Source organism: Odocoileus virginianus, chromosome 1 (assembly GCF_023699985.2).
Source record: "Odocoileus virginianus isolate 20LAN1187 ecotype Illinois chromosome 1, Ovbor_1.2, whole genome shotgun sequence".
Classification (NCBI taxonomy): domain Eukaryota; kingdom Metazoa; phylum Chordata; class Mammalia; order Artiodactyla; family Cervidae; genus Odocoileus; species Odocoileus virginianus.
The window spans coordinates 85,293,220-85,307,621 of NC_069674.1; the positions used below are offsets into that span (position 1 = coordinate 85,293,220).

The 14,402-nt window shown below is 36.1% G+C and overlaps 1 protein-coding gene across 18 annotated transcripts in view; it reads right to left on the minus strand.

Annotated features, from left to right (window-relative positions):
- HDAC9 (histone deacetylase 9) overlaps positions 1–14,402 on the minus strand; it is a 972,671-nt gene that overhangs the window by 112,904 nt on the left and 845,365 nt on the right. For 17 of the 18 annotated variants that reach the window (XM_070470395.1, XM_020901439.2, XM_070470453.1 and 14 more), the window contains one exon: positions 13,097–13,215. In XM_070470395.1, coding sequence (XP_070326496.1) covers positions 13,097–13,215 — 119 coding nt within the window. Of the gene's footprint in view, positions 1–13,096; positions 13,216–14,402 lie in introns of those variants that run through there. The other variant, XR_011488684.1, reaches the window with a different exon arrangement.

The following is a 14,402-nucleotide window of genomic DNA, read 5'->3' on the forward strand; positions in this document are numbered from 1 at the left end:
ATTTGTTTCTGTGCAATAAATCTCTTTTTCCCACTTTGTACTGCTCCTTTACTTATCTTTTAATAAAGCATCATGAAAGAACAGATACACAGGGACCCAGGTTTACCTGTTTCTGTCCCTTCAATGTTGGGGAATTTTATGTTTCAATACCAAAAATGATCTTCCAGAAAAGAAAGATAAACGAGAGAGAGGAAAAGAAGAGAGAAATGTGGCCAAGGGGTGAACTTAATAAACTTGAGCCCATATGGTTATGCAAGTCCTATGTCCTGGCCCTGCCTTTCCTTGTTTTATCAGAAACTGACCTTGAAAACATAGAAAAACAGATTGGACCAGCTCTGAGGCCAGAGTACCTGTGAATCCTGGCTATAGCTACTTCACAAATCTGGCATTTCATATCTTTTTTGTATGTGTTGTAGTGTCCTCATTTATAAAAATGGCATCATAGCAATATTGCTTATCTTACAGTGTTGTTATAAAGGTTAAAAAAGTAAATGCAATACACTTATTATAGATTGAAAGTGCTTATTAAACACTTGCAGCTTTTGTTACTGATAGAGAAATTTAAATCATTCTGTGGTGTTGGAGAAGACTCTTGAGAGTTCTTTGGACTGCAAGGAGATCCAACCAGTCCATCCTAAAGGAGATCAGTGCTGGGTGTTCATTGGAAGGACTGATGCTGAAGCTGAAACTCCAATACTTTGGCCACCTCATGCGAAGAGTTGACTCATTGGAAAAGACCCTGATGCTGGGAGGGATTGGGGGCAGGAGGAGAAGGGGGCGACAGAGGATGAGATGACTGGATGGCATCACCAACTCGATGGACATGAGTTTGAGTAGACTCCGGGAGTTGGTGACAGACAGGGCGGCCTGGCGTGCTGCGATTCATGGGGTTGCAAAGAGTTGGACACGACTGAGCCACTTAACTGAACTGAACTGATTAGTTGGTTCAAATACTTCATCTTACAGGTGAAGAATGGAGACATCGATTCTTTAAATAGGTATTTAGTGTCTGTGTATGACAGGTCTCCTAACTTCCTGGTTAGTGTACTTTCCCGTACACCACTCTAATATACTCTGTGTCCCCTGAATTCTTTACCTCTTTTTCTTGACTGTTACTTGGAAGTGAAAGGAGTAATCACACCTAGGAAAACTGGAGGTGAAAATGCTGGCTTTGGTTGCAAGTTACTTAACATTCTGCTCAAGACTTTTCCTCTCTGACGTGGGAATCATCAAAATCAAACCATAACAGCGGGATGTCCTCTACCTCTTACCCTGAGAGGGAACAAATGCATTCACAGAGAGAGCTGCCAGGCTGCTGTAACACCAAGGTCTCTGTGCTATGTGGAAGGTGGCTCTGGGCTGCCACCTGACAGACAGATGAGGCAAAGTGTAGATGATAAAACTTCTAAACCTTTGGGTGATCTATTTCACTGGAACTGAGCGACTGCAATGGACTCTGCTCTCGCCAAATACTTGAACACCATCTCCGGAGGCAGTCATACAAAGAACTACAGCAGCAAACACGCTGGAAAGAATGAGAAGGTGGACTTGAGAACAAACTTGGGCTATTCCTTTGGCGGGGCACTTAGCAGTTATTCAGTCACGTACTTGATGATTTACTCTTAAAGAGCCAGCAGGGGTATCTTTCCCTCTGCTGAGATGCTATTTTGCACCCTAGTGCCAAACAGTCCCCCTGAGACTATGGAGTAAAACAACAGGAAAAGTTCCAATAACCCTCACAATCCTTAATAAAATGAAGCTCTGAAACAAGATGACCTTCCTGGAACCACCCCTAAGTATCCTGACCCTTCTCTGTGGTCTCTAGGTACTTCATGAGCCTGTCAGTTACTGAAATTTAATACATTTAATACAATGAAACTTAATACATTTAATACATGTTTCCTTCTGCTGGCTACCTGGTCCATAAAGTGGTTTTAGGAACTCTTATGTGCACCTTATTTAGATGATTACCCTAAAACAGGTAGGAAATGTGCGTAAGGACAGTGCTGTGGGGAGAAGTCTTTGAAAGAAATAAAAACAACTGAGGAAACAGTTTATATATAGAAAACTGCAAATAAATGAACCAAGCTGGCAACACGTTTAGAATTTGAGATCAGTGATTCTAAGTGAGATGACTGGGTTATCTAAGTGCTCAAATACTTGTTATGAAATCCAGATCAGACAGACTGGCTGAATTATACTACACTGTTGGGAGTTAAGTAACGGTTGGCCAAATAAATTAAAATCCTGAGTGGACTACTAAATAAAAGTCTGATCTCTCTAGGCTTACCTTTGTCTTTTCATCACTAGTTCCATCTATCCTTTTTATTTTCTGTCTTATTCTAAAACTTGTATCATAGTACTATCAAAGATAAATTTCAATAGTATTGTTCAAATATATGTATTTTCTCTTGTGTTACACTGTAGTAAATTTTCCTTACTTTCAAAGCACTTTCAAAGCACATGAAAATTTTAAGACTGTATAATATTGGCTAAGATTCGTTGAGGGCCTACTGAACGTTAATTTTTAGATTGAAACTTGGCTATCTCATTTAATCTCCACAAACTAATGAAACAATCCCATTTACAGATGAGAAAACTGAATGTCACTAAAGGTAAAACAAGTTGCCCAAAGTCACACAATTAGAAAAGTGGCAAAACCAAGTATTTATCCTAGAATGTTACACTTCAGAACCTGTTTTTTTGAACCACTATCTAATACTGCTTTTTGAACCACTATCTAATACTGCCTGGTAGGGTGGTTACTGTTTATTTTCTTCCTTTTTTTAAAAAAATAGTGACAAACATTGTACAACATGTATACTTATAAAAATATATTGAATATACACCCATGCACCAAACTTTTCAAAAAAATTATAGATTGACTTTGCAGAATTTAAATATATTTTAAAATTAAGTCTTTTAATTTTTTTAACAGAAAATCATCTAATAAATGTAAGTCAATAAATATTTCTTGAGTTTGGACAATGAGTAAGGTGATGTTTTAGGCCTAAGGATACACAGCAGTTACCAACACAAAACAGCCTCAAATTGCATAGTTTTAGCAAGCAGTGACGAGGGCAAGTGATAGAGGATGAAAGGGCATGACAGGAATGAATACAGTGGTCAGGGAAGAACTCTCTGAGAGAGTAGTATATGAATTGAGAAAACAGCCAAGGAATATAAAAGGAGGGAGGGCTCCAGACAGAAGGATTAGCCTACACACAGACCTGACCTAAGTCTGGCCAGTTAGAGAGAGATGGAAAGGTTTGCAAGACTGGAGCATAATGAACAAAGGGGAGGACCAAGGAGGATAAGGGTGACAGAGTGGAAAGAGGTCAAACGATAAAAAGTACAAGTTGCATTCACAGGGAAAGAATATTAAGCAATGGAGTACTGGCAATAAATGGTCAATGATTTGGTAACATAATATCTGAAACAGCTCCTCCAGTTTATAGATAATTCTATCAAGACAGAGAAAAGAAGAAAACAGCAGGGAATGAAGACCTTATCTATACATTTATAGCTGACTCCACCTATCATTTCTGAATAGAGGTTGAACATTAAAGAAACACACAGTAGTTGAAACAGAAATTTACAAACTGATGTTCACAATCCAAGGCATTTCTCTTTCACTTCCAACATGAAAACAGCATCTAATTATTTTATACAAGTGACTAACTTAGATTGAAAAATTCTACACATTAAAAATCTGAAGAAATGATAGGAAGAGGTAAATAAGAGCTTACAATCTAGTTAGATCCACACAATTTCTTATGGAACAAGCTGGTACTAAGATTCAGAGATAGGTTGGGGAAGGGATGAAGAAACTTCTTTAAAACAAGTAGGGAGGTTTTAAAAACAACTTGAATGAAATTTTACACCTCTATCTCATTACATTTCATGTTGTTTGATTGAAAGTATATAAAATTATGAGATCAAGAGAAGGCTTATTTCTATAGTACTCTTTCTACCAGAGTACTCTACTGAGTAACAAGTAGGTTATTTAGGTGAAGAAATAAGGGGAAGTCCACAGAACTCTAGGTCTGAAACTACTCAAAGGAAATACTGGGCAGAGAAGGCTAATTAATCATAACAAAACCATAAGAGCTTGTGTTAAGATAGTTGCCACAATTCCTGGTGACTTATCTGTGGCCATACGCCCTAGTACCACCCAGGGAAAGTCTGGAAGTTCTGTTGAAAAACAGTCAGGAAGAAGAAAAGATATGTGATGATATATGTTTACTTGTATGAAAACAATAGTATCCTCACATTTATGGGCATGATATTACTGATATCTTGTCATATTTAGAGTATTATATATTGCAAAGCACCTTTTCAAATTCATTACTTCATTTGATTCACAGTATCATGTTTAGCCAAAACAAATGTAACTGTACTATTTCTGTTTGAAAGACAAGAATATTAAATCACCAGAAAGTGAGCTGGTTGCCAATTAGACCCACAGTACAGATCAACAAATTCCAAGTCCTGTCTTTGTATAACTAGCCCAGTGGCTCTCAAGTGTGATCCCTAGGGACCAGGAGTATCAGCATCATCAGACCCTCTCGGAAATGCAATCTGCAGTCCCTGCTCCAGACTTAATGAATCTGAAATTCTAGGAGTGGGGCCTAGCACACCTAAGTCCCCCAGGTATGCTGGTGCCTGCTATCTCATAAACCATGGTACTAGATGGTAATGATTCTCCAGCCCATGAGAGTGGTGTTTTTATAACCACTATTAAATTATAAAAAAAAACACTGCCAACCCAACAATGAAGTGTCAACAAATGTAAGAGGCCTTCCAATTGACATATGTTAAAATATGAAAGGGTATCAATGAAATATAGTATGCATTTTATTGTACAGTTGCAGCTGACATCTGTCTTCAGGATGTATGTATTTTATTTTCAAAGGCAAGGTTGATCTGGCCCCAGTTATGGTACAGTTATAGTAATTTTGTTCTTCAAAGTTAAGCAGTAGTCATCCTAGCCTAAGGATTGTTTCATGACATCAGTAACTAAGCACTGCAGATGGAAAATATTCTTCTACAATTTGGTATCTGAGTTGTCATGTGGTGTAAGGAAACAGGCAATTGAGTGAGAAAATGAAGGCAGGGAAGCAGTAAAACATGGAGCCTTCACTGAAAAATCTTTTGCTTGTCATTTAGAAATGAAATCATTCCCAAATCTAAGTTTTGTAATGTTTTAATGCTGACATTTCCCCTCCTTAATTAGTGATGTTGCTTCTTTATGCTGATTGTTAGATATATACAAGGAAACTCTGTTGCAGAAGACATTTCTGAATATAAATGTCCTGTAAATCTGCTCCCTTCTATCTTTGCAGGGGGCAATGTACTTGCTTAAGAACACAACAAAGAGACGTACTGGTATACAGAAATTCTGAGCTGAAGACAAAAATAAGTTCCTAACTAGTTCCTACATGGAAAGTTCCCTGAAAAAATAGTACATATGGTCTGCAAAATGGTAAGCTCTCACATGTTAGAAGACCTCTGCTTACTTTTTTGACTTGGACAATTTTATTTAAATAAGAAATGTTTTGCTGGGTGAAGTTCCTTTTATTTTTTCAGTACTCTCACAATTCAGAATAAGGTTCTACACTAATTAAAAACTCTACTTATTTATCTGGGATATTTTAAATAACCCATTGAGCCAAGTGGAAAATATGTTGAGTTGGAAGTTAAAATACATGAGATCAAGCTGTGGTTTTGTTACTCCTCAGCTCTGTGACTTTGAACAAATCACTTAATTTTTCTGTCACTTTTTTAATTTGGAAGTTTACATGGCTGTTAAATCCTCTTTAGTGATTTCAGGACACAAAAAAGTGCTTCATATATATTATCTCACTTAATCATAAAAATGAAAAGAGAAAAAAATGCAGGGAAGTATTGAGAACAGTGCCTAGCACAGAGTAAACACCCAGTGATTTCCAGTAGATACATTATTCTATCATCAATAACAACACTGCCAGGCTGAAATTAATGTTTCCTTTCCAGTTAAGGAAGCAGTCTTCAAGAAGTTGAAATGACATTCCTGTGGTATTTCTAATGGCCCAGGCCAGAATTATGACTTGTCTACTGGATGACCAGCCTGTGCTTTCAGCCTCAGAGGCATGGTGCCCTCCACAGTCACCCACAGAATAGCTAGTGAGATGGGAGTTTGAGGAGAAAAATCATCTTTTTGATATAAATTTAATTCCCAAAGCACTGCTTTGAAAACACCTTAAAATAATATTGTTTTATCTATCACATGATTTCTAGCCCTTTTTCCCTTACAGTTTGGATTATACTTGATGAATTTTAGTACCAAACAATATCCTCTTTATGGTGTGCATATACAGAGAATGAAACAGTACAGAAAAGACAAAAGGTGAGTTGTGTGGGTGAATGTGCTTGTGTGAGAAACCATAATGTGGGCTGAGCTTTGAAGAACAGTCATGGAAAGTAGAAGGCATCCTTTCCATCTTCAGCTCCATGTTTTTAAGTGTATCACAATGAAAAAGAGACAGGAGTGTACACTAACTAAAAAAGTCTGGTAAGAGGGCATCTAGGCAGCAAGAGACTTGTGGAAAGATGCTCACTTCAACACTGTTCACAACAGTGAAAACCTGGAAACATAAAGGTCTACTGTAGGAGGGTAGGGAATGTATATTACGGGATAAGTCCACAGTGGCCCAGTATGGAAAAATTAAAAGGATATGTGAATATTCACGAACAAGTCTCAAAGATATTAAAAGTGGAAGAAAGCTATGTCCTTAAACTATACATACAGAATGTGTTAATACTTATTTGCTATGTACAGTACATGAAAAACCACCCTCACTAAAATAATACTGAACAGGGTGTGTGCATGTGTGTATATACTGGGAAGTACACAAGTTAGGACAGTGGTTAAGAAGGGAATGGGAACAAGTCTTAGAGACAGTGACTCAGTGATTAAAGTGGAATCTGCACTCATCTGCCATTTTTATTTCTTTTATAAACAAAAGACTTGCAGCAAATATAATAAAAATATTTAGTTGCTGCCAATTCTAAATAGTGGAAGTAATAAAGTCTATTATATACTTCTCTGTATTATTCACCTTTTAAATCACTGTAAATAAAAACAAATAAAGAAAAAGAATGATTGCATGATTTTAACCAAAATTTCTGATTTCTCAGATTACTCTAGTTTATTGTAAAATGATGACACAGCAATGTATGAATACTTGATGTGAAGTTTACTAATTGTCCACAGTGTTGGTGTAACTTCCAGTTACAAGATATGAAGATTAGCTTGCACTGCAAGACATAGCTGAGGTTTGTTTTACAGATAAAAAATCTTTGGAAAAACTGAACATTAATTTCTTTATTGTTTGCTTCAAAGTTCAGTAATATATAACAAAATAATTATGTCAGGTATAATGTGAGAAGCAAATCAGCAAATAGAAAGAGACAAACTATTCTCTTTGCTACAGAGAGAGAGAGAAGGAAAGTGTATTTGAAATGAATCCTATTAACCCCTTCTCAGAATGTTTTAAAATATACACAGTAAGTACACAGATAATAGAAATAAAGTACTATAGAAAAGAGCTCCAAAATACGGAGGATAGCCATGGTACAATATATCTACTTCCATATTACTAAATCAAAGAACTTACTGAGCAACAAGTCTATTATATATATACCATAATGATGAGAGTAACAGATCTTTAGATATATCTACACAACAGTAAAGTGATATGAAAATAGCTATCATTTCTATTGGTGATAAGGGTACCCATTTTAATGATATAGCTATGGTTTGTGCCTACATTTACAGTGGGAGAAAATACATTCCTAAATTCATATAGCCATTGATAATAAGGGGCAAGATTAGTAAAAATCATGTAATTTTCTTTCCATCCAAGTTCATGAGCACCATGAATTCTATCCATGCATTTCTGGGAAGCTTGCAGACTCAAATTTAAGAAATAATATCCTCTGAGACAGAAACATGCCCATCATTCATTCATCTACCTCCACTTCCAAACTATTGTTTAAATCTGCTGCAGTTGGAAAACTAATCAAGTACACTAATTAATTTGTTTTTGTTCTGTCGCTAAGTCATGTACGACTCTTTGTGACCCTATGACTGCAGCATGCCAGGCTTCCTTATCCTTCACTATCTCCCACAGTTTGCTCAAATTCATGTCCATTGACTCAGTGATGCTATCTAATCATCTTATCCTAGATCCCGATGCTGGAAAAGACTGAAGGCAAAAGAAGAGTTTGGCAAAGGATGAGATGCTGGTTATATATGCAAAGAATGAAACAGAATTTCACTAAGGGTAAGAAAGCAGTCTAACAAAGCATTTATAAGTGGAACTTCTGCATTTATTTTTGATTTTCAGAAGTTCTTCTGTTTATTGTCTGATTTTTAACTGTTTTTCAGATAGTTTAGTAGCTAAAAAGGCTCCACTGGATAGTTTATTCCACATCAGCATACTAACAATGTCATAATCCAAGCACACCTCAATATACCAAGACAAACTACACAATTTCTAGGAAGTCAGGACCTGAGGAATCTTCATCACAAAATAATGATGCCTCATTAAAAAAAGAAACACTGTAATTCATTCCAATTGCTTCCAACTTATTCCCATGTGAGAATGCATATGGACATGGAAATGTGTGATGGAGGCACTTCTCTTCCTAACTTGACTTTTCATTGAAGGGACATACGTTTTTTATTCATCTAGAATCCTGCATAGCTGTTGAGGACCTCCGACCATTCTGACCATTTTGTTCAAATAAGAGTATAAAATTCTTATGTTATGTATTTTGTGTTCAAATACATCATCTAAAATCTCAGACTTTTGTTGAATGTTTAGAATTGTTGAAATGATTTGAGCAATAAAATTCAAAACCATTATCTCATAAGCTTTAATAATTTATTCCTTATAGTATAGGCATAATTATTACTTATCTCCCGATTCTTCCACTTTTTTTGCTTATTAAGAAACTAACTTGCTTACAGAATTAGTGAGGAACCAAGCTGAGATTTAAACACAGGTCCTCTGACCCCTCAACAACTCTCCTGCACTCTCCCACAGTTTTTCACACTTATTTCAGGTTTATTATTTAAAGGGTTCATGCTCCCACTGTCCTATTTTTCTGAGAAGAGATGAAATGAGTTTTCTTACCATTTAGATTCTAGTAGGTATTAATGTTCAAGTGATCCTGCCCAAGGTGCAATATTAAGAAAACCATTCTTTCTCCATTTAATATTACATCATTTTTTATAATAATTCTGTTAAAGGAAATATTGAATAAGTGACCAATGTTAGTACCAATTCATTTAGACAGGCATCTGCCCCACAACAGTGAACCACCATGAAAGACCCTCATACAAGAAAAAACTAAAAAAGGAGTGAGAGGATACTAGAAAGGATGAAACAGTCTATCAAGGAGAAGATGGTAATTCACAATTTTAAGATATGTTACTATTACCTATTCTTTAGTTGTCCGAAAAAACACATGTGTATTTTCCAAGGGAATGGTTTCTATCTCAAGGACTATAAAACTATTTATGTTTATAAAAGAAACTTTAAAAAAAAATTTTTTTTAAAAAGAAACTTAAAAAAAAAATCACATATGGCTATCAACTCGCAATGCTTTTTGCATTATTCCAAAGGGAAAGTTCTTACTACATGATAAAAGCAAATTGTTCCTATGAGTTGACTACCTTAAGCCATGGAAAACAGATAATACACAGACGCATTGAAAACAAAGAAAAATCTGTTTTGTTGTAAAGTGAATCTGAACCAAAGAACCTTTTTTTTTTTTTTTTTTAAATGGTGACAACACTGTTAAGCTGGGTTTCCCAGGTGCCACGAGTGGTAAATAACTCAGGAGACATAAAGAGATGTGGGTTTGATCCCTGGGTTGGGAAGATTCCCCTGGAGAAGAGCAAGGCAACCCACTCCAGTATTCTTGCCTAGAGAATCCCCTGGACAGAGGAGCCTGGCGGGCTACAGTCCGTGCGGTTCCAGTCCGACAGGATTGAAGCCACTTAGCAGGCACACACGCACTGTTAGAGAGCCAGGGGGTGCTGCCATACGGTGAACCAATGATTTCATTCAATTTAACAAGGCGTTCAGTTGGCATACTAACCTTCTTAGACTGTAAACTGAAGACAAAAAGATCCAAATGAGTATTTAAAAAGATAAACTGATAACTGTAAGGTAAAATTTGATGTAACCTTTAGGGCAGGATACAAAAATTATTCCGTTCAGCTTGGACCTTAATTCTGGTGGTTAACTGAAAAAATAGCACAGATTTCAAATAACTAATTCAGATAATTCATTTAAGACTTTAGCACAAATAAATCTGAATATCTGTACTATAGTCTCACAACAAAGAACACTTAATATGTAAAGAGACGAGAGGAGAAAACAGGAAGGAAGAATAACAGTACTAGCCAAGAATCAACTTTAATTACATTTTTAGAACAAACAAAAGAACTTGTTATTTTGACTTATCTTTTTCATATAAGAGTTAACAAACAAAAGTTTTAGAGGATTTATTCAATGTGCTAAGACAATAAAATTTAGCATCTCTGACAAGCCAGGATCCTCCAAACTACACCCTTAAGATCCTTAAACATTCTACAATGGGCAAGGGTGAGTTTTGCAGGAATGGGAAAACATCAGGAAGGAAACTTGCTTCTTTAAATTCTACTTTTTTATTTTAGGTTTTAGTCCATTTCTAGCCTCATTTTGGGGCTCTCCTCAAACAGAGAATGTCTTACAGTATAGGACAGTTGAAGGACCAATATTAATTGTTGTATAAACCAAGGCAACATAAATGCATCTGCTGGGTGGTTAGAAAGAAAAAATAACTACATGTGAACCACTTGGGGAATAACTATACAGTGGTCCAGTCATTCTAGCCTGTACACAGTCAGTATGGCAGCTTCTCTAGAAAATATAGCTGGCAAACTCAGGCCTGCATGAGGTGATCTATACAGACAGTTGCTTATGATGTTCTGCTATTTTTCATTTAGGTAGCATGGGACTGTCATTATCAGTTGCTAATTGACTGTGAAGTTAAGGGTTTGGGCACCAAAATGCCCTCAGCAGTGTGCACTCAAGTTCTCTATTCTCTACGCATTTTATGAAACATTTTTCTTTTTCAACAATGTTCGGTAAAAGCTTATATAATTTCATCTAACTACAAATTCAGGGTAAGTACTTGTGTTTTAACCCCAATTATTTCAGATGGTAAAATAAGTTTGTTTTCTCATCTACAAAATATGTAAGCTGTTCTAGAAAGCCTCTTTGGGTTCTGAGATTTCCTTCCCTAACTCTATATCTTTTCCTTGTTAAACTGAATACTCAACAAAGGGTGAATTATTAAAACATTTAAAATTAGTGTCTGTCTGTATTTCTTAGGAAACAAGTCTCCTAGTAATGAAGTAATGGTCTGTTGAATAGAAAAGGTAAAGAAGAGAAGAAATAGATAACCAGGGGTGGGAGTGAAGGGACTGGAGAAATTACAGATCAACTTCTGGGATAGAGAACAACAAAGAGCTTCCCCACCAAGTGACAAAGAAACATGATAAAATGAAGGTCCTGGTGCACTAAAGCTAACAACTGGTAGAAACTTTAAGATGACATATGAGATTTGAGTTTGAATGTGACTTGGCAAAAAATGAACAAATAAACAAGCGAACAAAAAGATTAGTTCCTTCCAGCTAGTTCGAACTTGTTACAACTTTTCCTGTTGGCAGGGAGAAAGACCCAAGAACAGACATTCCTCGTTCTGAGGGAGACTCTTGGATTTAATGGCAAAGGATACCTTTTCTAGATTTCTGTCTTCGCTCCACGTGTTTTCTATTGTTTGGGTTTATCTCAATCTAGGGTACAAGCATTTTCCCCCTTTATTTAGATTAAACTATTCACCAGTCTTGACCCAAATGAGGCTTATCTGCAGTGAAAAGACTAACCTCCTTGTGAGTGGAACTTCACAAAGAAAAAGGATAATAAAGATATCTGATGTGACCAAACACCTCCCTTGTTCAGTGTTACCACAATTGTTAATTATGCTTCACTTGTGTTTGCAGAGTTGCCTCTTCTAATATATTTTCAATAGACAACAAAGCACCAAGAATACTGAGTAAATAACAGATGTTAAAAATAGCTACTACCTAACAATGTTACTGGAAGAATTAAAGTGCAGAAAACTCCATCATATGAGACGCCAACTTAAAACAAAGGCTGGCATAATACTGGCTCTTTGGTTCTTTACAAATTAATAAAGCACGTTTGTTCCAAACTCATCTCTCTCACTTAAAATTACTTGGGTTGTTTTCGATTTATTTTCAACTCCCACTAAAATACACAATAGTGAGTACTATTCTTGGTGTAATTTTACTTATTTTACATTATTCCTTCATCTTTTTTTTTTTTTAACATAGTGCCAGCATACATTTGCATGTGTGGACTATACATATGCCCTATTTTCATACTTGGAAAGAGCACAGAAATCCTTCTAAAAGACTCTTTCTAGCCAGATTTCACTAGGTCATGTTATTCAAATGCAATATGACACAAAATTCATTTGTTCATGTGGTGTCTAGTTGCTAGGGGACACATCCAAAAAGTTAATCTTTGCAATACAAGAGAAGATCAGTAGAGACCCTGAGTGCTACCCATAGGCTAGTACAGAGCCTCACTTTTGTATTCAAACCTAGGAGAGGAAACACTGGGAAATAGCTATTTCTACCCAAAGTGCAATGAAATAAACAAAGTGACTTCCAATCTACTTGCAAAAGCCCAGTATTTTTTCTAGACCTCTCAAGTCATTTAACATATTTTAAACAGAAACCCTATCACTTCTGCCTTTAAATAGCAAAACACGATTCCTGAAAAACTAAAGGTTCTGAAATGTTCCTTCAAGTCCACCAAAGGGAATGATTTAACTGTTTTCTTTAAGGCCAATTTCTACAGAGGGGTGAATCTGACAGAGCAGTAAACATCATCTAAAATCATTTGAATGTCTCACCTAAGTTAACTCTTCACATGTTGAAAAAAAAAAAATCCTGCATATTACTTACATTTTGCTGTCACTTTGTACCCCCCCAGAGGAGGGGCGTGGCCTTCTAATGCATCAAATCCAGCAGAAACCAGGACCATGTCTGGATCAAACTCTGTGGCCACAGGCTTCACTACAGTTCTGCACAGTAAAAAGGCAACCGGTTACACATGGGAATGGCAAATACCTTCAAAAATTGTGCAGTGAAAATGATTTGGCACAATCTCAAGAACTTGCTAAGAATAAAGAAAAGGGGGAAAAAAACACTATTTGAGTGGATCAAAAACTTATCATTTCCTTAATACTGAATCAATCACTGTTATTTTAGCGTCCCAATTCAGTCTTTTTTCTTTCATCTTTTTCTCCGAATTAAAAAAAAAAATGCTTGCAGGTACATTCTAAAGCCCGTCATATTACATGAACATCTGTGGCTGTTTTATCCCACTGCCTTTAAAAAAACTGCTTCTTCCAAGGGAGTGACTAATGTTTTACAGAGGAAAGGCAAAGCTTTAGTGAAAACCTGGCTTGCTCCAGTTAGTAAGAACTTGGTGTAAATTTGAACTATAAATTTCTTTGGGGAAAAAGTTGCTTTTCCAACTTTTTTTAAGAAACATTTTTAAATATCTGTCGTGGTAGGGGGTGACTCTCGCAAAGGAAAAACACAAAATTCCTTTAATAGGATCCAGACTATAATGTTAAGCGAGTCCAAGGTCAGAGACACAAGGAATGCGGCTGCCTCATCTCTGACTGCCACCCCTGCTGGCCTCACTTGGACACCTGAGCACTCACCTCCTCACCTTCCCAGCCTCCCTCACCCCTTCCTCCTCAAGCTGGATTTGAGAGCCAGCGACTAGTGGATGCTACTGGGCTTTATAAAACCCAATAGGTTTTTAATGCAGGCTTCACAACAAGTGTGCCATCATTTAAATCCAAATTTTCAAAGACTATTTAATGAAATGAAATGGGACTAGTTCACCCTATAAGGAATTTAAAAAGCAGTAAGTTCTATTTTGTATGTTTGGGAGAAATAACTAAACCAAATATTAAAATAGCTATCCTTGAACAGTGACACAATTACATTCTTTTCATCTTTTTTAAATGTGCAAATTTCCAGATCTTTTTTTTACAATAACTACATATTAGTTTTATACTTTAATCTTATTGCATGTAGACAAGAAGTTGTTCAAGTTAAAAAAAAAACACTTATTTGAAACATACCTACATAGAAATAAAAAGGAATTAAATGTCTTTCATAACTCTACAATTGTCATAAAAGTATAAAAGTTCAAATCTTCAATATCATAAATGTACAAGTGACTTCCATAGTA